The sequence below is a fragment of the Empidonax traillii genome, unplaced genomic scaffold, assembly GCF_003031625.1.
Source record: "Empidonax traillii isolate 1590-97213 ecotype Southwest subspecies unplaced genomic scaffold, ASM303162v1 scaffold187:size1931383, whole genome shotgun sequence".
NCBI classification, from domain to species: domain Eukaryota; kingdom Metazoa; phylum Chordata; class Aves; order Passeriformes; family Tyrannidae; genus Empidonax; species Empidonax traillii.
In genome coordinates, this window is record NW_020955380.1 from 1,032,239 (window position 1) to 1,054,185 (window position 21,947).

The 21,947-nt window shown below is 42.2% G+C and overlaps 1 protein-coding gene across 10 annotated transcripts in view; it reads left to right on the forward strand.

Annotated features, from left to right (window-relative positions):
- Nucleotides 1–21,947, forward strand: part of DOCK3 (dedicator of cytokinesis 3) — a 184,947-nt gene that overhangs the window by 76,273 nt on the left and 86,727 nt on the right. For all 10 annotated transcript variants that reach the window (XM_027886464.1, XM_027886466.1, XM_027886470.1 and 7 more), the window contains exons 10-11: nucleotides 14,952–15,033; nucleotides 20,104–20,164. In XM_027886464.1, the coding sequence (XP_027742265.1) occupies nucleotides 14,952–15,033; nucleotides 20,104–20,164 (143 nt within the window). The remainder of the gene's footprint in view (nucleotides 1–14,951; nucleotides 15,034–20,103; nucleotides 20,165–21,947) is intronic.

The following is a 21,947-nucleotide window of genomic DNA, read 5'->3' on the forward strand; positions in this document are numbered from 1 at the left end:
ACCTTCTACCAGCTCAGGTTGCTCCAAGCCCCATCCAACCTGACCTTGGACACTTCCAGAGATGGGGCAGCCACAGCTACTCTGGGCAACCTGTGCCAGTGCATCACCACTGTTAAAATTTCTTCCTGATTTCTTTCCAATCTAAACCTACTGTCTCATTTTTAAGCCATTCCCCCTTGTCCTGTCACTCCAGGCCCTTTTAAATAGTCTCTCTCCCTCCTTCTTTAGGCTCCCTTCAGGTACTGGGGGGGCTGCAATCAGGTCACTTCAAGAGAAATATTCCCTTCTCCAAGCTGAGCAGTCCCAATTCTCTCAGCCCTTTGAGTGTGGAAAAAGATAAATAAATTTTAGTCTTATTAAAGTTCATGTTTAAACATGTAAATGTGTTTTCTTCTGTCTGCATGTTAAACCAGTTACCCTGCTGTACACCACTGGGATTTAAAAGTTCCTTGTTGTCTAGAAATGTCCTCAATTATGGAGAGTGAATAGAACAGAAAAGAAATTCTGATGTGATTGAGGTTGAAAGTCTGGGGCCTAATCAGGAATTATGCATGGAAAAATGGTGTTGTGCACATTCCTGCTTGTGACTCCCCCACCTGCCTCCTCCTCCTCCTCCTCCTTGCTGTGCCATTTCCATGCCCATTCTGGTAGAGCCTCCTTGTGACTGGAGGTTTGGGAAGATGTGCTGAGTGCCCGGGGTGGTGTTGATGGGGTTGACAGAGAAAGTCCTCGTGGGTGTTTCTCATCTTGAGCCTTTTTGTTGAGGGACCAAATGTTCCCTGTGGTGCCTGTGCAAGGCATGTGTTTGCTGATGGTCCCCTCCCATTAATACACAGTGTTGGGAGGAGACCTCACCATCTTTCAGCTGGTCTGGCCAGTCCAAGTCTCCCCTGCCTGGGGGTTTTGTGTGTGTGCTTGTTCTTCTCCCCGTGGTGCCTTTTCTTGCTGTCATTTTATCTCAATATGACAGTCTGGGTACTCAGGATGGTCCCTTCTGGTGTGTGGACAGTCAAACAGAGGCAGCAGTTGAGCCACCTGGGGGAAATAAGGAATAGCCTGGGTGTGCAGGGATTAGAAAGGGAAAGCTCAGCTGGCTTTGAACGTGGAGAGGGAGAGCAGGATCCACCCCCAGGCACACAGAGCCTCAGTGCACTGGCAGCAAATGGACACAGAACGTGGCCCAGATGTCAGCAGGGCACTGTGTGGGGTGGCACGAGGGAAAGCTGACTGAGAACTGCTGCTTTAACTCATTAATATGTTGAACTAAGTGGCTGGTTTAACTAATGACTATTTGCAGCTTGAGCAATTGTGGTAGTAGCAGCAGTAGGTAACTATAGATATTTTTAGATGTGGATCCAGTGGAGATTGACAACTCAGAGGTTACAATGGTAATGAAACACTTCATTTTATGTCATTTATGTCACTGATGTTGTGGGTTTGTAACGTGCACACTGAAAAAGGCACTGGAGGTACATTCTTTGGTTTGCATTGTGTAGTGCTCAGAAGTTTGGTTGGTCCTGATCTGCCTTGTAATCAGCTTTTTGCTTACAAGGCTTACAAGATCATGTCTATTCAATGAACACCACAGTGTGCATTATATTTTCTGCTTTATATCTTCTATTTTTATTAACATTTATTATTCCATTCTAATTCCAGTATCTAGGTAACTCTTTTTGCAGTGTCTTCGTGAAATTATTTTTGGGTTTTTTTTTACTTTGCTTTTGGAAACCAGTATTCCATAGCAGATTTGCAGTATGGTGCATTCTTTTGCTTCAGTTAATGTCTAACAAAGTTTCCCAGAAGCAATCACATTAAGAAATTAAATGAAATTAAGAAATTCTGTATGGATAGGTGGCTGTTACTCAGTTTTAGAACCGCCTTCTCTTCTACCCTATGCTACTGTAGAGCTTCTCTGTATGGTGCTCCCAGCACCTCTTGGTAAGAGCTTGATACAGTTTATTGTGAGAAATATGAAGTGTACAGGGTGTGTGAAGAGCCTGCATTGTGGCCATGCAGCCTACAGCTGGAAAATAAATGTACCTGCAAATGCAGAGCCAGATACTTCTGTTTGATTACTTCCCAACTGGACCCTTAAGACTCTTAAAACATGGGAAATTTTGAGGAATCACTGATGATGATCAGGTTTTAAAGGTGTATATAAATCCAGGTACTGATAACCCATTTCTTGTAGAGCTCAGTGAAATGAGGGGAAAGATGCTGCACAGGGACTGACCTTGAAACTTGGGCTGGTCCTTGTCTGTGCAGATTGCCACACTGCTCCTGGAGGGGTCTCATTTCCACAGTGCCTCACTGAGTGCTCTGGTACACAGCACAATATTCTACCCACTGAGTTTTAGCATATTTCCTTTTTCTGTAAAAAATTCTGTTTCTCCAGGGCCTAATCAAATAGTTATCTAAGCTTGTCACCTTCCAATATTTTTTTTCTTGTTTGGTTCTCTCAAACCGTTCCTTTCATTTCCTTTTGCAGGCCTTCATTAATAATTCACTGTTAAGTTAAATTTATTTTGTTTTCTTCAGATCTTTATTTTTTCTCTTTGCTGTCAGTATAAGAGAAACATCCACATGGAATTAGTATAAATTCTTCCTCTGATTATAATTTAAAATAATTTTATCTCAAAAACAAAATGCTTGGTTTTTTAAAAGGGAAGAGAAAGAAAAAAGAGAGTAATGGAATTAAAATCATTCAAGAGAGTAAATTTGTGGGAGTGTGAAGCACTGCAATGAGTGCAGGAAAGGCACAGTAACAGTGTAGTAATAATCTGGGTTGTTATTAGCTTGGACTGATTAGCATTTCACACCTTTTTTCTTTTTTTTTAATCTCTACTAAACTGTGCCTTTGGGCTGTATCTCAATGGCATTGTGCTGTAGAACTGCAGCCTTGCACAGTGAGCACAGACCATGTAGTTACCAGCCTTTTTCCTTATTATTTAAGAGATAAACGCAGACGTGACCGGGGGGATGGCCCACACCGTCAGGGTGGGAGTTGCTGACATGGGATGTTTGCCCTCACCCAAAACGCCTGTCCAGAATTTGGTCTTGAGATGCTGTGTGCTGCCAGAATATACTTCCTTCTTTTACACTGTGAGCTGATATCCTCATATGCATCATAAGCCTAAATCATTGGCACTGTAAGGTAGGGAAAGACACAGCAAATGCTCAGACAAAAACCAGTCAAAAGGTATGGGGGGAAAAACAAGGAATTCCAAAATACGTGTTTTTCTAAGCCAGACATCTGCCTCAGCCTCTCCCTCCTTAAAACAAGCAAATAAACCCAAAGATACATTAACATAAATGGTGTGTGGTCTGTGTTATATACTAGACAAGATGGAATTATTATAATGATCCCATCTGCTCTTAAAATTAATCTGTTAGATAGAAGTCTCTCCTACTGTATTCTGTCAGCTGGTGGTTTCCCAGCAGCATCATAATGGAAGCTGATCTTGACTGGGGATTGCAATTAGGAAAAGATATATTGACAGAGTATTTTCCTTCTGAAGATTCTACCAAGAATTCCAAATCTCCTCCTGTTCCTCTCTGTCTGGGGCAGTAAGACACAGAGCAGAGAAATGTATCTACTCTGAAGCAGAACTTTATCCTTCAGTGGTTAATGTATAACTGCTTGGAGCTTTTCTGATGCAAATCAGCATTTATTGGTTTAGTTGCATTATGGAGAAAGTGCTTGTTGCTGTAAGAAGTGGAATGTTCTGAAGTTGATGAAGCAGGTTTGTTGCCTCACTCTTTCTTCACACTGCTCGGATCCTTCACCTCAGAGTCCGTGGAGGTATCAGCGAGGTTAACATGTAGCCCCTAATAAAACAGCTCATTCTGTTCCATTGAGGTGCCTTTTCACATTCTTTCCCTCCCCACTGAAGGATAAAATGTCAATCCCTTTTCTCTCAGCAGATGGCAAGGTAAAACACGTGCAGAAATGTGAGAAAACTGGGCCCCACAGTGACTGCAGAACACTAGAGCTGTAGGAGCCTGTCTTCTACCCAGCTGGCCAGCACTGCAATACAGAGCTAGGGGTTAGTCATTTGGAAGCATCTATTTCTGTGTTAAAATGGAGAAGCCACGGTCAAAGTGAGGAAAAAAAACCCCTGTAATGCTGTTGCTAATAGCTGATCCGGAAAGATGTTTCATGTGGAAATGTACTGGGTTTGTGGGTGGGTGTTGGGGAGAATGTGAGCAGTACAGTCTGTCCCAAATCTTCTGTCTTAAGAATTTAGCACCATTGACAAAGCAGTTCTCAAGAGAGAAACATGATTTGGAAACATAATTATGGACTGAAAAAAACGCTCTTGATGAACATCATGGTAGTTGGATTCAGTTACTCTGTACTCATCTAACATGAAATCATCTGCCCCTGTTTTTCAAGGCTGAGTCAATAAATGTTCAGTGGCAGTGTTCTGCTGTTAGTGCTGTTCTGCAGTGGGGTGTGGTGATAACTGCCAGAGGCAGTGTAGGCAGTGATTTCCGGTTTGTAACTCATCTCTGGGTCTTGAGATACTTTCCAACCAAATTCTTTTTCCTCTTAAAGGACAAATATGTAAAAAGTTTAAGATGTTAAAGGTGAAAAAATACTGGAGAACAACGTCATCATCAATTTAAGAGTCTCCTTGGCCTTGTCAACAGGTTATCTCCCAGGGCATGATCAAACTGGCTTTGGGTTGAGCAGTGTGAGTGTGTTAGAGGAGGAGGAGTTTCCTCAATCTGCTGCTCATTTGTGCAGTCTGGTCCTGTAGAAGTCACGATACTGCATTGGGGAGGGAGACTGTAAACAGTAAATGTTTGTGACAGTGTTTAGATAGAATAGAATGAAATGCACCACTTAAAAACACCAGAGTTAGAAATGATGAATTTGTAGGGGATTTGATTTTCACTCTCTCTGTAGTAGGAGTTGTCTCTGACATGGTATTCCCAATTCAGACGTCAGAATACAAATCTGTACCAAGTTGCTGAAGGTTACATTGACAAATTTGACAGGGATCCTTCATCTCTGTTTGTATTTGATGGTGGTCATTAGCTCCGTGGTTCTCATCATCGTTTAGTCCTACTTTCTTCACTTCTAAACTCTCAATAGGAATGTGTACCGGCTGCTCAGAATTGTTACCAGGAACAGCGTGGCTAAAATTACATCAGAGAATCAGAGAATCAGCTGGGTTGGAAACACCTCCGAGATCATTGAGTCCAACCCTTGATCCAACCCTGCTGTGGTTCCCAGCCCATGGCACTGATGCCACATCCAGTCTCATCTTAAACACCTCCAGGGACGGTGAATCTACCCCCTCCCTGGGCAGCCCATTCCAATGGCTGATTTCTCTCTCTGGAAAAAATTTCTTCCTAAACCTTTCTTGGCAGAGCTTAAGACTGAACTCTCTTGTCCTACTGCTGGTTCCTGGGAGAAGAGATCAACCCCCACCTGGCTACACCCTCCTGTCAGGGAATTGTGGAGAGTGCTGAGGTCACCCCTGAGCCTCCTCTTCTCCAGGCTGAGCCCCCCCAGCTCCCTCAGCCCCTCCTTGTAGCACTTGTGCTCCGGTCCCTTCCCCAGCCTCGCTGCTCTTCTCTGCCCCTGCTCCAGCCCCTCCATGTCCTTCCTGAGCTGAGGGGCCCAGAGTTGGACACAGCACTCCAGGTGAGGCCTCACCAGTGCCGAGTCCAGGGGCAGAATCCCTTCCCTGGTGCTGCAGCCACTGTTCCTGAGCCAGGCCGGGATCCATTGGTCTGCTTGGCCACCTGGGCACACTCTGGCTCAGTATGCTCATCGTGCTTACACATCACCTTGAATCATTTTCTTGTAACAGTTCCTGATGTAGACAATTACCATCACATTTCAAACACTGAGCAAACTTTAGGAAATGTGATGGCAAATTGTCAACAAGTCCTGTCTTAGTGAGGGTTTGAGTTCCCCTCAAAGCTCTGATGTGCAGGATCAGGATCCTTAATGGGACAACTCCAACCCAGAGCTGCAGGACTCGCACACATCCCAGATGCTGCCTGGGGAGAGGGAGATTCAGCAGCTGAGAATGGAGAGGGGCAGGTGGAGAATAAACAGGAATATCAGCACTCATAAGGTCAGAAGAAGGGAAGACAGGACCACTGGGTAGATGAGTCTGCTTGGAGTTGAATAACTGCAAAAGAAATTGTTACTTAATGTGGAAAGATCCACATTAAAACCTGTGCCAGACAAGCCTGACTGTTCTCTCCCAGGGTATGAAACTGACCTGGAGATGCTTTTTTCTGTATTGCTTCTCTCTCAGGTAATGGCTCTGGGAGTGCTGTGACAGCGTGTGGGTATTTATCCCCAGTTAATTGCTTTAAAATATTATCATGCTCCACTATTGCCAGTTGCTATATAAGGAAGCAGAAAATTATATTTTACTTTTATTGTGCAATTATGTGCTAAATTTTCCTTTTGTTATGTTTTTAATAGCATAGCTATTTTAAAATAAAAAAGTTCTCTCATTCACTGTCAGTATAATGATTTGTCTGCTGGGAAAAAATAACTTTGTATTGCTCAGAATTATTTCTTTAATATTCAGAGAATTTTCCTAGGGATTAGGCTTACCAACTCAGGAGTTTTTTCTTCTGCTTAGTCACAAAAAGAAAATCTTTTTAATTTTTACCTTTTCCAGCAATCTGATCTGTTGGAATAGCTAATCCTCCATCAGTTCCTCCTGTGCTTTGGTTTAATGTGTCCTTAGTATTTCAAGGAAAGCATTTCTGAGTTTTGTGCAATAGATAATTCATAGCAATAGTAACAGTAGTAGCATCAGTTTTTCATCCTGCTCAAGATGAATTTCCTCAAAAACTTAAGTGAACACTAAAGGAGTATTGTTATCAGAGCAGTGCCTTGTTCTGGTCACTCCAGATAACATGGAAAATACGTGGGTCTCTGAAGTTTGCTGCACACACAGCTGGGGACAAAGAGTCTTTCTGACAGAGTGTGTATGAAAATAGAAGTTTGATCATCGTTGGAGACTTAAATCCTATGGAGTATTTTATGGGGAGTCTTTTGTGTGTAGATTTTTAGAATAGGGTGCAGGAGGGTAACATGTAATTTTCTCTACCAGTTACTTCAGCTGACTTTCATTCCCTAGATGGCTCTGAAATCTGCATTTACTGGTTTGCCTTTTTATCCCCTGTCCTGTTAATAGGATGTGGAAAAGAAACAGTCACTATCTGTATTTGTATATGAAAATTCCTGTAAGAGATGCAAGTGGTTTTATTGGAGATGTTAATTCTTTCCTATAAAATTACTATTTTTTCCATTTCCTATAAAATTACTAACACGAAGCCATTGTAAAAAAGGAGCTTTTACAAAAATCCATCTTACCTTGGAACTCTCACCACCATCACCCTCCTTCCCCCAAAAGAGGGATCAATAGGCAGGGACACAGAATTTTTTACAGGGGTGTTCTGATTTTTCTTGTTGTTAACAGGAAGAAATCAATTACTTGCAGGCAATTGAACTGCTTCTTCCCTTTTCCTGCCCAGAAGGAATGACCATGTGTCGTGAACACCTACAGCTGGAAGAGATTTTTTGTCTGGAATGGCAAATACATATCGTTAAAATGTCTCAGTGAACTCCACAGCTCAGGGAAAGCACTTAGGGGTAATTTTCTGTCTGTAGGAAGGCCCAGTGTAAGGATTACTATTCATTATTCTTGAGCTCTTTCTGTGGCAGAATTCCCTGGAAAAGCCCAGTTCTGTGTCCCTGAGAGAATTGTCAGGTGCAAAGCCAAGTGCTGGGGATATGTGGGTTGTGGAGCCAGAATTAAATACGACAGCTGCTGTATTAGCCCCTCAGAACCATCAGATCATCCCAGGTTGGAGATGGTGATAAAATACTTACTCTACAAAATACCTGTCATCCAACATTAGAAGTCTTCTCTACAAAGCTTTTCTCTCCTGCCACCTGGCAGGTCAGTCTGCTCTGCCTTTCATTAGTTAAAATCACGGTCATTGGCAGGCACTGAGGAGTCTCAACAGATGACTCAGGTCTCTCTTTTTTTTTTTTTGGAAAACAGAAACCTTTTCTTGCTAATTGAGAGGATTCCACTAAGGAACACAAACATGAACCTTTCATGATGGGAATAACAGAAAAACCCTAATGACAGTGTCAAATGTTGGAGTGTGGCAGAGTCAGGAGAACCCAAGGAGAACATAAGTGGTTCTTGGCTACCTTTCTCCTGCAAGGTCCAATAATGCTTTAACTTGTGGTGGTTTTCCCTTCAGTGTGGTAGAGAGAAATGACAGGTAGTTATTTTCACTATTTTCTGTTTCTATGGAAACCCAGTGTTTGCAGTAACAGCCTTACTGTAAGCTCTGTAATCCTCCCCCGGGGCTTCCAGCCAATGTGGTAATTTAATAATTCATGAGCATTAAGCCCGAATTTGCAGGGAAGCAAACTGTGTTGCTTGGAGCCGTTTTCTCAGGGCCAGATTCATTTCCCTCACAGATTTTGTGTTCTTTTCTCTAAGATGTCTTTATAAAATACACTCCACAAACCAAAGCAGTGTACTTTGCATCACTTGTTTGTGGAACCGAGGTTACTGCAGATCTGCTGCATGAGGCAGCTCGGGAAAGAACTCCCCTCCCTCCCCCCAAAAAAAGAAAAAGGGGGAAAAAACAAACACACTCCATGAGCACTTGCCTGAAAAGGAAGATTTTTAAATAGTCCATGAGTCATTGTTGAGACACTGAGCAAACTGAAAGTTCAGCAGAGGTGATCCCTATGTCTCCGGGGCTCGGCAGTGACCGCTGTGGATGATGGATTGCTCAAACACTGCTGTGCCCTGGGATCCAGAACACACTGTTGGTTTACACTGTAAATGGGAATGGAGTTCCTCACAGACTCAGTATCATTCTGTACATATGCTTTGGCTTGCTCTCACACTCGCACTGAGGATGAAGACTCATTCTGTGGAGCTCTGGGAGATTTTATTATTAGGTCATTCTTACAGCAGCTGTAAGGACCTAGATTTTTTCCAAGAGGATGAGCAAAAATTAGCACCTCTAAAAGATGATCATGATAAACCTGAAAAGCTTTTTACAGGGGTTACTCCTACTGCTTAAATTATCGTTCAAGAGAAAAATCAACCTGGTATTTATGAAAACGACTGAAACACTGATATACATGCATGCTTTCCTCCTGAACGTGAGGCCATGTTCATGAAATAGAAGTTCAGAAGCTTGTGTCCTGTTTAGAGCGTTTCTACAGGTGTTCTCAGAAGCATCAGGCTGTGATTCTGTCCTGGAGCGAGCATTTCCATCCCTAAGCATAGCAGTGTTCTTACAGTGACAAACATGAGAGAGATTGTGGCAAATGGAATGAAAATAATCTTTTTCTGAGTCTTGTGTAAAGTTGTACAGGCAAATACAAGAAGCCTCACTGTTGGTAGTGTTACCTGCCTTGCAGGATGCTCCGTGACTGCAAAGCCGTGGCAGCACAGCCGGGTTTTCTCTCTGGCTCCACACAGGCTGTTGGACAACAGTAATTGCTTCCTGGAAAACTGGCTAATACTGCTGCCCTGGGGCTTGAAAACTTGTGCTGTGCTGGGTCAGGGCACTTGCTCTGTGATACAGGAACAGCTTCCCAAATTAATCCATGCAAATATTAGTTTGTCCACACTGGAAGGTTTAGACATTGTAGTTCAGTTTTCTCTTTCCCTCCCACCAAACCCCAGGGATCTCCTCTACGGTGTTTCTCTCCTAACTGACGAATATTTTGAAACAAGCTCCCTTTTGCAGCTTCAGGAAAATGCTTTGATCATGTGGCAGTAATTCCTAAGGTAATTCCATTCACCTGGTCAGCACCCTGCCCTCGTAGAGCCTGTCCCTCTCCGTGGCAGGCAGGATGCAGCGTTTCCTGGCACTGCTGAAGGGAACTGCCCAGAGCGTGGCATGCACAGCACGACTGGGACATTCTGAAGGCAAACCTTGGCAAGGTTTCCACTGCCGTAGAGGGTGATGAGCTCATCCCAATCTCCATCCTGAATGACCTGGGCTTGCAGTTTGTAGACTTTATTCTTGAGGTTAACCCGGTACAAAAAATGGTGCTTTTACGGTAACATCTTAAAATGTTTATGATGCTCAAAGGCCTACTCAAATTTTGTTCTAGAATTATTATCAGGCATATTAGCATTCATTAAAAGAAGATACCAGATATTTTTTTTTTTTTTTGCAGCTGGAGGAGAGGAGAAATTAAATAGTATTGTGCTTGTCACCATTTCTTAACTGGCAGGACTGAAAGGAGGTGAACTGTGCTGGCTGTGCAGGTCTTTGTAGCTTATTCCTGCCAGCTTCTCTGACAGCATGTTCAGATTTTTATTTTGTATGCAGGTCGAGTTTTTTACCTGGGAGACACTGAAAGAAGATCAAAGTCTAAAATACAAGTTGTTATATGATCTTTTCCTCTTCCAGATGACCCTTTTCCCTGTGCACTTCTGTATGTGTCATGGGACCAATATGTGTTCTAAAATAACCTGTATTCTTAGAAGGGATTGGCCAAATGCTGGGTTCTGAAAACCCAACTAAATACAGCTTTTGAGAAAGGATTGAGGTATTTGTAATAATATTGGGGGTTTTTTCCAATGTCCCCCTAGTTTTCTCTGGAAATAGGAAGCACTGAGGAAAAGAAGAAAAATGAGGGAACATATTTATACCATTTCCCTTTCAGTGGCATATTGGAATAGGGAGGGTGAAGGTGGTGTTTATTTCTGGGAGAAATGTCTGCTGAACCATTATTTAAGGTAAGGGGAGGGTACAAGATACGAAGTTTCTGCTTAGGGAGATTGAAGCCCTAATGTGTTGCTGTTCATGCTTCAGAAAACCAATCTCCTGTACTTTGTTAAAGAATTAATTTTTTTTTTAATCTGTTCTTTATCACCAGTTTCCAATTCAAACAGAAAATTGATCTGCAGATTCTCTCCAGGCTACCACTGCTTTGGCATTATCCATCTATTAATGCTGTGCCTACATTCATAAGTTGATGCTCAGTCAGGATTTTTGCCTTTCAGCACCCCCCAGTAATTAAACCTGTCCATGAGTTAGTGCAAGGGCTCACCAATCCATCCCAAGCTCTTTGCCAGGCCTGTCCTTTAGTTGTCATCTTTGCACGTGATGCAAAAAATCCCAACAACAAAAACTCCCTGTGGGCAAAATGCCACTCCTGCTCACCCAACAGTAAATTTTGTCCCTGTTTGCCTCCTCTTTCACGCTGAAAACGTAACGTCCCAAACCATTGATGGCTTCCTTCCTTTTTGCAGAGACAGATGCCAGTTCAGGATGGTGCTGCTTTTCAGGCAGTTCAGGGCAGCCAAGAAGTGAGACACTACACTCCTTTCATTTTCCCTTCTTTTCAAGTGAATGAACAAGAAGCTGTTTGACTCTGCTCGTCAGGGCAGTGGCTCCCAGATTTGAGCAGCGTTAGCAATTACTAATCATGAGAGTGATTGTAAACCCAGCCTTGCTGCTGCACAAGAGGTGGTTTCACTGTGCTGTGAGTTAGCACAGGAGGAGATGGTGCAATTAGAGTAATTGAGGGTTGCTTACAGCACATGGGAGCAAAGGAATAAATAAGCTTTTGTTTAAGATGCTGCTACTACTGTGGCATGTCTTAGGTCTGAACCCAGTGAGGTAAAATGTTAATTCTTTTCCACTGTATGATGTGTTTATCTCTGATTTTATGCAAGAGAACTGATTTTGGTGTATATCTAGAATAGCTGAAAATTAATATTTATTGGGTTGTTGGCTTTTGGGGTTTGTTTTTTTGTTTGTCTGGTTGGTTTGGGTTTTGGGGGTTTTTTGATAGTAGGAGAATTTCATCTTGGCACCTCCCCATACTTTAATTACACCACTCATTCGGCATTTATAACTGCTGGGGGTTTTTTAATTAATTTCCATATAGAGTTTATTCCCATTTGCTATTCCAGTCTCACTAAACTGGACTTTAATGCTGTGCATGCTCTTGTCCTTGTGCAGAAGAAAAGCTTGAGGAAGAGGCACACTGAAGATTGAACCCTTTCAAAGGACATAGCTCCCAAAATAAGAAATTAAATTACTGAATTCCCATTAAGTTTCTTGACCCTAAGTGTGTGTCTTTTTGTCTAAAAAGAGAGCTTTAGTGACAGATGGAGGCAGTGGATCTTCAGGTCACTGAAAACAGGGTTATTCTTCCAGATTTGCTTTGACATAGAAATGAATTTGCAGTTGTAAACTGGAAGCAGGTGAGTAACTGTAACTGGTTCATAACATGGGCCAGCAGCGCTAACACCTTCCAGTCCCATTCCAGGGATACAAACATCAGCAGCACAGGGAGATCCTAGTGCAATACTCAGAGGAATTTCTGTAAACTGTCCTTGATCAGAGATTAGAGAAATGCCAGAGATGGGGAACAAAACTGCAGGTTTGGGAGAAATGACCTGCCAGGAAAGGCAGAGCTGGAGGTGCTTGGACAGATGACTCTCCGTGTTCCCCTGGTATCAAATGCTGTGGATGACTCAAAGCCCCCTTAGTTATTTAGTCATACAAGCTCAAGAGGACTCAAGGGAGGACTGGAAATTAAAGGAAGGAGTTTAAAGGTTGTTCCTGAGGTGGTGCTGGAATAAGGGAACAGTTGATCAACAGGCAGGTGGCAAAGATGGTGACCTGCTTCATTTCTTGAAAAGCACTGGAATATGGGGACAGGAACCAGATTTTTTCTATTGCTCTAACAAGGAAAAGATGAACTGCAAACTTTAAAATATTTCCACCTATTAATGGGATGAAACCCTGCGAGTGAGTCTCCAGAATATCCCTCTTTGGGTGTTCTGAAAGCAGACCAAGCAATACAACATTTGGTAATGAATGAAATATATGTGTGTGTATATATATATATATATATATATATGTATATATATATATATAGACACCTCATCTCACAGGCTTGGCACTCCCTTCTCTGCCATTGTCTGAGGGACAGCCTGCACAGGATTTTGTGACAGACAGTATTGTATTCAGCTTCTGCGTGAAAAGGAAATGCTCATTAGGGCTGAAATAATTAAAGAAAAACCTGTATTGAAAGTTCAGAAGTGTATTTTACTGGAAATCTACAATAGAATATGTGATGTTGTTATTGAATTATGTACTGGGTAGATAGAGGTAACTGTGAAGAAGTAAAATTGTTGTTGTAATGTACTGAAGTTGTAATATTGCCCTGCTCTCCACTTAACACATCACAAAATTCTTTCTAGAAGATTTGACTATACCACGTCATTAAAGCATTTGCTTAAACATTCTTAACTTACTGATTGACATGTCAAAGCAGTTGTAGGTTGAGAATCATCAAATATCTGTTTCTGTTGACTTTCTTTGGGGCTTTTCAGCAATCTCTGAGGTTATAAATATTGGCGGCAAATTAATCAAGTTTAGAACTGACTGGGGTTGTGGGATACATGGAGATTGGGGTAACAGTGAATGACAGGGAGAGAGGAGCAGCCAGAGAGGATGGCCTGGATTGCTGAGCGTGACAGACTCACTCAAACAATCATGCACAGGTTATAACGAGGTGTGTGAGTCGTGCAGAGCCATCCCAGCAGAAGCAACAATTCTGAAAATAGGTCAGCATTTACAAGGGACAGGTTGCAAGAGCTGTAGTAAAAAGGCCAATTTGTGATGTGTGATACATTCCAGTCAGGACGAGCAGGGACTTGGCTTTGTGTGTGTGGAACACACAGATGTGTGTGTTGGTATTTGTGGTGTGGGTGGTGCCAGTACCAGGCTGTTACAATCCTACATTTTTAGAACTCTTCATGAAATGCTGTTGAAAAATTGCACCATGTGTAAGTTCTGTAAAACATTCCCAGCACTTTTTCTTGAGTTTCTTAACAGTGTTAAGTTGCTTACTTGTTTGGGGGCTGTCACTGTTACCCTGTAAGAAATGAGCTTTTCTAAAGGGCTCTTTAACACAGAGAAGAAAGTAACAAAAAGCAGTGGCTGCACACTGAAATCAGGCTTTTCTGAGCTGATGATGATCCTCGTGGATTAACTGTAGGGGTGAGTGGCCTTTGGGAACAAACTACCAAAGTGTGTACACTGTGTTTTCATATTTTTCAGGCCAACAGTACTGGAAAATGTCAGATAAAGGTTAATGGAGTTGATACAGTCATGCTGGATAGAACTGAAAGGATCTGTGAGATAATGGAACTGTAGCTGGAAGATCTAATGACATGCACTCTTTTTATTTCTGTGAAAATCTAGGATAAAAGTTCTGGTCTAGAAAATCTAGGAAGAAAATACGTGGTGTGGTCTTGCACACTTGTGAAAAAATTACTCCTCAGACTTTTTTTTGCACTTAAATTCTCTGCCTTAAGAAATAATATGAATGTCCATGTTCTGCCACCCATAGTAAGGATTGCTCATTTTGCAGTCTGGCTGTACATGCTGCTTTTATTCATAGAAGGGCTGATTAATTTGATTGATAAGAGTTGTATCAATTGAATCCTAATGTATTTGAATTAGGATATTGCCTCTGTAAATACTGTGTGTTAGAGGAGATTGCTTAATCGGTATTCTTGTTACTTTTAGTTCTGAGTGGATTTTAATGAACTCAGTTTTACCAAAGGCCCTCGGCAAGTTTGCCTTAGCCTTTGCCTGGAGGAGTTGTAATGTGCTCAGATTCTGTGCTGCTTATGTTCACATTAAAATAATGTTATTGCATCATGAATATGCATCGACACAATGTTTTCACAAGCAGAGTATGTGCTGTTAAAAGTCTTCTGTGTTATTCCCTGTAATCTGAGGAAGATCAGGCAGTGCTGTTTCATATACATTGACATTATAACAACCACTGCTGCTTTTTTTTTAAAAAAACCCCTTACCTACCTGCATTGTTCTGTTGAAGTGTGTACCTGAAGCACTTATATTTTTTAATGTTGTTTGTTTTTCAGTGAGAGGTTTATGGTGAGGTTAAACAAGAATGGCGGCCCCAGGAACCCGGAGAAGATCGATCGGATGTGCGCGCTGTTCACAGTACGTGTCTGTCCCTTCCTTTGCCCTTCCAGGACTGTGCTTGGAGATCACTCACCCTGAGGGGGTGGAAACAATTCTTCCCTTCCAGTATACTGAGCAGAACACAAGCTGTTTCTAAGTTTTGTTATGGTTGTGGCTAAATGTTAACATAGAAAATGAATGTCCTTCTAAATTATTTTTATGGCTTAGTAAATAGTCTGAAGTGCTTCCTTTGAAGTGCATCTTTTCCTGCTCATAGTGTGAAATTTTTAATATTTTTGTTGCATGTGCTGTACTCTTAGATATCAGAGTACAGGAAGATGCTGTAGTGTCCTGAACAAAAACCAAAGCACTGTTTTCAGAATCCAAGTCAGGCAAACAACTCCAACAGCACACAGAGGAAACCTGAACATTCTCCAGGCAGACTTTTGTCACAGCCCACTGGAGTGTCCGTGTAGCAGCCCCAGGTGGGTGGTGCAGGACACTCCCAGGTAGGGAGCAGAGGGTGTAGATGGGACAGAGGGACCAGGATGTGCTGCAGAAACAGCAGCCAAGTTGAGCTGTGGGGAATTGGTTGGAATAAAGGGAACACTGTGACATCCAGAGTTCCCACAGCAGGTCTGTGCGAACAGCTACCCCATCCTGAGGCACAGCAGATACCACCAAGTGCACCAGCAGTCTTTGACTTTCTGTGCCAGAAAGGCTGAAGAAGTAACACCTGCCTGGTTCCTACCAGATGATTCCTCATTTGGGAATGAAACAGCCAACTAAGATTTTTCTCCTTTTGATTCTTCAGACTGACACCTCACCTAACTGCCTTCTTGTTCCATGCTGGTTATACTGAAATGGAGTCATGGACTCACAGAATGGTTCAGGTTGGAAGAGACCTTAAAGATTATCCAGTTCCAATCCCCTGCCGTGGGCAGGGACACCTTTTACCAGAGCATGTTGCTCAAAGCTCCATCCAGTCTGGCCTTGAGCACCTTCAGGGATGGGGCATCCACAGCTTCTCTGGACAACTCATACCAGGGCCCCAACCCTCAGAGTGCAGAATTTTTTCCTGATATCTAGTCTAGCCCTGCCATCTGTCAGTGTGAGGCCATTACCCTGCGTCCTGTCCCCACATGCCCTCGTCAGAAGTCCCTTCTACACTGGTCTTAAGTTATGTTTAAATTCCCTCAGAATTCCCTCTGAATCATATGTCAGACCATGATTTTTTCTGCCGCTTTTTCTCAGATATGAAAATTTAGAGACGTTGAAGCTTAACAGCCCCTGACAGAGTAACTGTGAGGAACATCAGATCCCAAGTGTGAGCAACACCTTCCATCATGTCTCACCTTTAGCTCGTGCACGTGCTGGAAACTCTGTGCCTGAAGTATTTTTACCTTCAGTGAAGAAAAAATATGGTGGAGAGCTTAGGTATAAGCTTTGGTTCTGGTGGTGGAACCCTCTTAAGGTCAGGCAGGATTGGACACTGAAACAGGTTCCCAGCACTGTTCCTTTTTGTCCTTTAAGAAAATAGTGGAATTTCTCCTCTTAAGGAACAGTGTATCCAGCCAAATGTGTAAGGATGCTCAGTTCTGCCTCCATGGATGTAGGAGATGTGGGTCAGTCCAAAAATAGCACTGACGTGGCTGCTGACAGCAGTACAGCTCAGGTTTAGGAAGTGCTCCAGCTGGTTAAACATCAGCAGAGGTGACAGTCTCTCAGTGTTTCCGTGGTTGGTAACTCAACACCAGGAGTGGCCAAGGAGCAAGCTCCAGCTCTGGTGTCTGGTCCTTATGGAATATCCCTAAGGAATATTCCCACAAGGCAGGGTAGGATGCTCTGCATCGAGTTTGACACTTTCAGGCCTCTGAGGTTCCTCATTCTGGAAAAGATTTTCACCATCAAACTTCCCCATCTACACCAATGCCACGTGACTTTGGCTCAACTTTCTGGAACAACCGTCCTGCTTCACTCTGTGGTGAACAGTTTGGAGCAATTTTGCTCTGGTGACCTTCAAACCAGCCTTTACACACTTTAAAAACTGTTGATATCCTGCAGCCAGGGACGCAGTCCGGGGACTGACCTGCTGCATATTATGACAAAGAGTCTGCAAAAGGCCAGTGTGGAGCGTTGCAGACAGTGCCACTCTGCAGCTCCTCTCCTGACCAGAGATCACTCCCAGGGAGCTGCTGTACAAAAATACCAGAGCTGCTGCAGTATCACTTCTCTGAGGTGCTCAGACTCCATCCCTCTGTCTGGTGTAGGTGCTTAGACCCTCACTCTGCTGGAACATTTACTCTACATAACAGGAATTATAATTGGAAAAATTATCTGTGCAGAAAAAGGCACGCTTCTGATACAGTGGTTTTCATCAGTGTATTCAAAGGACTTTTCAAAGTCTGCAGGAAAAGAGCAATAAATAATTGCTTTTTGAATAGCTGTTTTATCTCCAATAGTTCTGTCTTATCTAATTCCTTAATTAGGAAATGCTCCCAAGATAAGATGATTCTGTGATTATCAGGTTTGTGTTCATCTTGACTCTAAATCTCTTTATTTATTTCCTTACCCTCCCTCACCACACTGCAGTATCTTTCAAAAACTCATCTTTCCCAGAGGCAAGAAGCCCAATCTCAGAGATTTCAAGGGATCCCTGTCTTTTCCTGCTCTGTTACTTCCAGGGGTTCAGCTGTCTCCCTGTGTGTGATGTCAGAATCACTCAGGCTCTGGTTTTACATCTGCTGTCATATCACAGCGAAGGTGAGAAGCTGCTGGCTCTGCAGATCAAAGCTCACTCAAACCTCAGCCTGTGCACACTTCAGAAACGTTCCTGGCTCTGAACTGAAACATAACTACACAGTATAAGCTTGTTATTTTTGTTAAATACCTTATTTTCTCTACCCTGTGAGGTTGGCAGCTGAATTAAATAACTAATTAGTGGCAGACAGGTGTCCTTGATTCCAGTGGTTTGGAGGTGGTTGTGATGGTGTTTGGATTTTTTTAACATACAACTAGACACTTTTATAAACTAGCATTAAAAGAACTAACCATTATTAGAGAGTAACTCTTTTCCATACCCAATACTAGAGGGAAGATTTAGGAATGATTTTCTAAAAAGCCATTCAGTTAGAATTGTAACTATTTTATTTATGAACCAATATCATTTAAGAAGCAGCTGAGAAGGAAATACCCACCCTGTGGAAGGAGTCCTAAAAATGCCTTTCTGTTTTCTTTTATGTGGCACAAAAGTAAACAGTAAATGTAGTTTGTGAGGACAGACTTGTCCTAAGTCATGTGCATGCATTCTCTGCAGAGGAATTAGCTGAAAACCTCCTTGCAGGGACTGGGGCTTTTGCTTGTTTGGTCCATGCCACAATAAGAACTTCTTGCCTTGGAAAAAGCCTCTGCTGCACAAACTCGAATACGAGGCCATCTGGGCCCACATTTCTTGTCTCTTGACTGTGCCACAGTGTATTTTTTTTAAAGTGTGAACCCATCAATATGTTCATGCCCTGCCATTTTCTGATGTTTTGACAGCTGCCCTTTAAAAAAATTAGTTCTTTAAATTGCTCTTAATTAGAACTGGTAATCTGATAGTATAATAAAATCCTCCCTGTCAAAGCAGAGATATTTTCAGGAATCTATTGCTCTCTAGAGCATTAAGCACTCCCTCCAAGTTTTTTTGCTCTTTGAAATGTCTTGTCAGGCACTATTGAGATTAAAACTGTGTCAAATCCCCTCTTAGTGTGGAACTTCATGTCTCCAAGACATGTAAGATAAAGGCTACCATATGCTGCCACACTGGTATGTTGGGTGATGGAGAAAGCCTAGAAAGCGTGTTCCCTTATTGGTGCAGCAGCAGCAGAAAACTTGCAGAGAAAATGCTAAGGATGACTTTTATAGCTTGATTTTTTGGCTCAGGAGAGACACGATCTGCTCTTTACAGGATCCTAAACAGTGTATTTGCAGCTCCCTGCATATGCTGCCCTGGGAAACACAGTGCTGCTTTTGAACAGAGGGAGGAGGGACAGCCACCAATTTATTACTGGCCTGCTGGAATTTAGCAACATTGCATGATTGGAAAGGGGTTGAAACTTGTCCTTAGAATGAATTCTCTTTGTGCCTGGTCCTCAGTCAGTGTGCCCAGATTTTATTGTGCTGCATGTCACTGTAATCTGGGGGTGCATTGCCATCATAATCTCAGGTGTTGGGATTTGGTTTCTCAAGTCAAACAGGAAAGAAATTTGCTGTGTGACTTAAAGTTTATGTTTTAGCTTTCAGCAAAATACAGTTTTTAATTCCAAATAGGTTCAGGAATAGCAGAACTTAGTTGTCCACAGTTTAAATTTCCTCCCCACCTTTGTATAAAAATTCCACTTACTCCCTTTTACTCCTCTTAGCTGAGGAGTTTCTTTAAGCAAAACCACAAGGGTTTATCTTAGATTATTGCAGTTAATTTTTATAAAAGCAGTATGTGACAGTAAGGGGACAGCACTCCATAGAGTGGAGAAAGGGGCAGCACCTGCTGCTGTAGAGCACAAGGAGCTTATTTTCATCAGTCCAAACCATGGATGAATATTCTCACAGTACATACAGTATCTGTTCAAAATCTTCTTGTCTGGGAGGTTAGTAGCATAAGGAAAACTAGTTAAGCAATGCTGATGGTTTCAGGAACAAATGTTTCTAAGTTCTTTCCTGTAATTTTAATAAAAGGCAGAGAAATGTCTCTGAAGTTGGTATTTGTAAATAAAGTTATCAGTGAAAACTACAACATGCCAAGGAAATTGCAGTTGATTTTAACATGTTAGTGCAAAATGTTGCAGTAATGAATTATTGAAAAGTGTTATCTGTGTTTTGTTCATCTATTTCTTTATCATTAAATGTTTCTCAGGGTCAATAATATTTACTTGTCCTCATTAACTCCAGCTTTCCCTTTGCTCTTTTCCTGTTCTTTGGGCTTTTCTTCAAGCTCCCTTTCCGAAGCTTTGACCTGTTTTTCTGTAAGAGGGAATTTGAGAGTTTTCATCCACATAACACAGTAACAGGCACTGATGCTGGAAGTGCAACATGTTCCTTTTAATGTCTGTGTTTTTTCCAATCTTTCAGGATCTCAGCAGCAAGGACATGAAGAGAGACTTGTACATAGTTGCCCATGTAATCCGAATAGGTACAGTATGATTTAGTGCTTCAAACATATCATTAACAATGCCTCTAGAGCGGATTTAAATGTATGTTTTAATTAACTGCCTTTATAATGATTTAACCACTAAGAAAACTCAGTCTGATTAACATGCAGACCATATGGAGCTAAGTGTTAGAGAGTTACCGGTGACTGTTTAACAGTGATGGTTTTTTCTTAGTCTGAAACAAAATACTTGACTGAACAGCACATTTGGGGAGAAAGCCTAAAAAGGTTTTTTGTTTAATGTTTAAAAATTTCAAATGAGGTCTTTTTACTGATGGTTGTAGTTAGTTTACAGGACAGGACAGCAGCACACCTGACCATGCCCATCCATTAAATCAGAGGCTGGTAAACAAATATATAGAAAGGTCTGCTTTCTACTGAAGGTGCTTCCGAGAACCCACACTTGAGTTTAGGGAGATGGGTTTATCTGACTAGTCAGCCAGGCCAGGTTAGGCCTCATTTGTTCTTTTTGACACTTGCAGTAGCAAGAATAGGAAGTGTTTGTGACAGAAGTTGAATTTAGAATGTGTCTCACACAATGTAGTGCTCAAAGTTCCTAGCCCAGCAGTGTGTTTAAAGTGACTGTTTGATTTTGAATGGTATGTGAATTGAATTGTTGGAATCTCTGATAGATGGAAGGTGTTGGAGAGAAAAATTTTCAAGTTAAAAGGGATATAATTAGTTAGTAACAGGTTTAAATGGATCTAAATTATTGATGTCTGTACTTCCCCTGAGAAATTATAGCAAGTACGTATTTTACCTTTGTTAAATACTAAATTGTTTTAAATATTAGACCTAAAATGTTAACAACATAAAGTGGGAATAGCAGACAGTTTCCTCAGTTATATTGTTGCAAACAAGTGAGTGGTGCAGTGTCATTCCCATTTTTCAGGCTTTCAGTGAACTGAGGGATGGCCAGGGAGTGTTTGCAGTGGAAGGTGTCTAACCCTGCTGCCAGCCCAGTCACTGCTGACACCCATCAGCAGCCACAGACACCTTTTCTGAAGAACAGCTTAGTGAAACCACAGCTTAGCGTGTTGTCCTGTGAATGACAATGTGCCTTCAAAACCACAGATGACTCTGTTATCACTTGAGGTGAATAATGAAGCTTGTAGGAAGATATGCTGTGTTAACCTTGATGTGAGAAGTGCTGGACAAATTATTGTGTGTAATGTTACAAGTTCACTTAGATTATCACAGTGATTTTTCTGGCCTTGGCATTTTTTACTCTATTTTAAAACTGCCTTAATAATAGGAAGTGAATCACTGAGCAGCTTTTTACCTCAGAATTCTCCTCCCTGCACCCCAAGACAAACACGATATATGACCAATATCTAATGCGTGATATAGATTATATACAATGTATCATGTGAGGGTTTGTGTAAATACTGAACTATAATGGAGGGACCACAGTGAATCTGTGTGTGGATCAGATTGGTGAGTACAAGCTGTATTCTTGGCTCAGTCCAGAGGTGATCTGTGCTCAGCCCATCTGGATGCAAATACCCGTCACGGAGCTGCAAATCAAAGATGGCCAGATGTGATTCTGCTCACTTTGCCCTTGACTGTTCTGTTTAGCTGAATGAGGTGATGCCCTTTAATTAAAGCAGCCCAGGGGGTCAGGGTGAGTCCAAATGGACCTCTGGGTTTGAGGCAGTTTAAGAGTGAGAAGTTGTGGGGGGTTGACTCTGGCTGGACTCCAGATGCCCTCCAAGCTGCAGTAACACTCCCCTGCAGCAGGACAGGACGGGGGAGGGGGAACAAG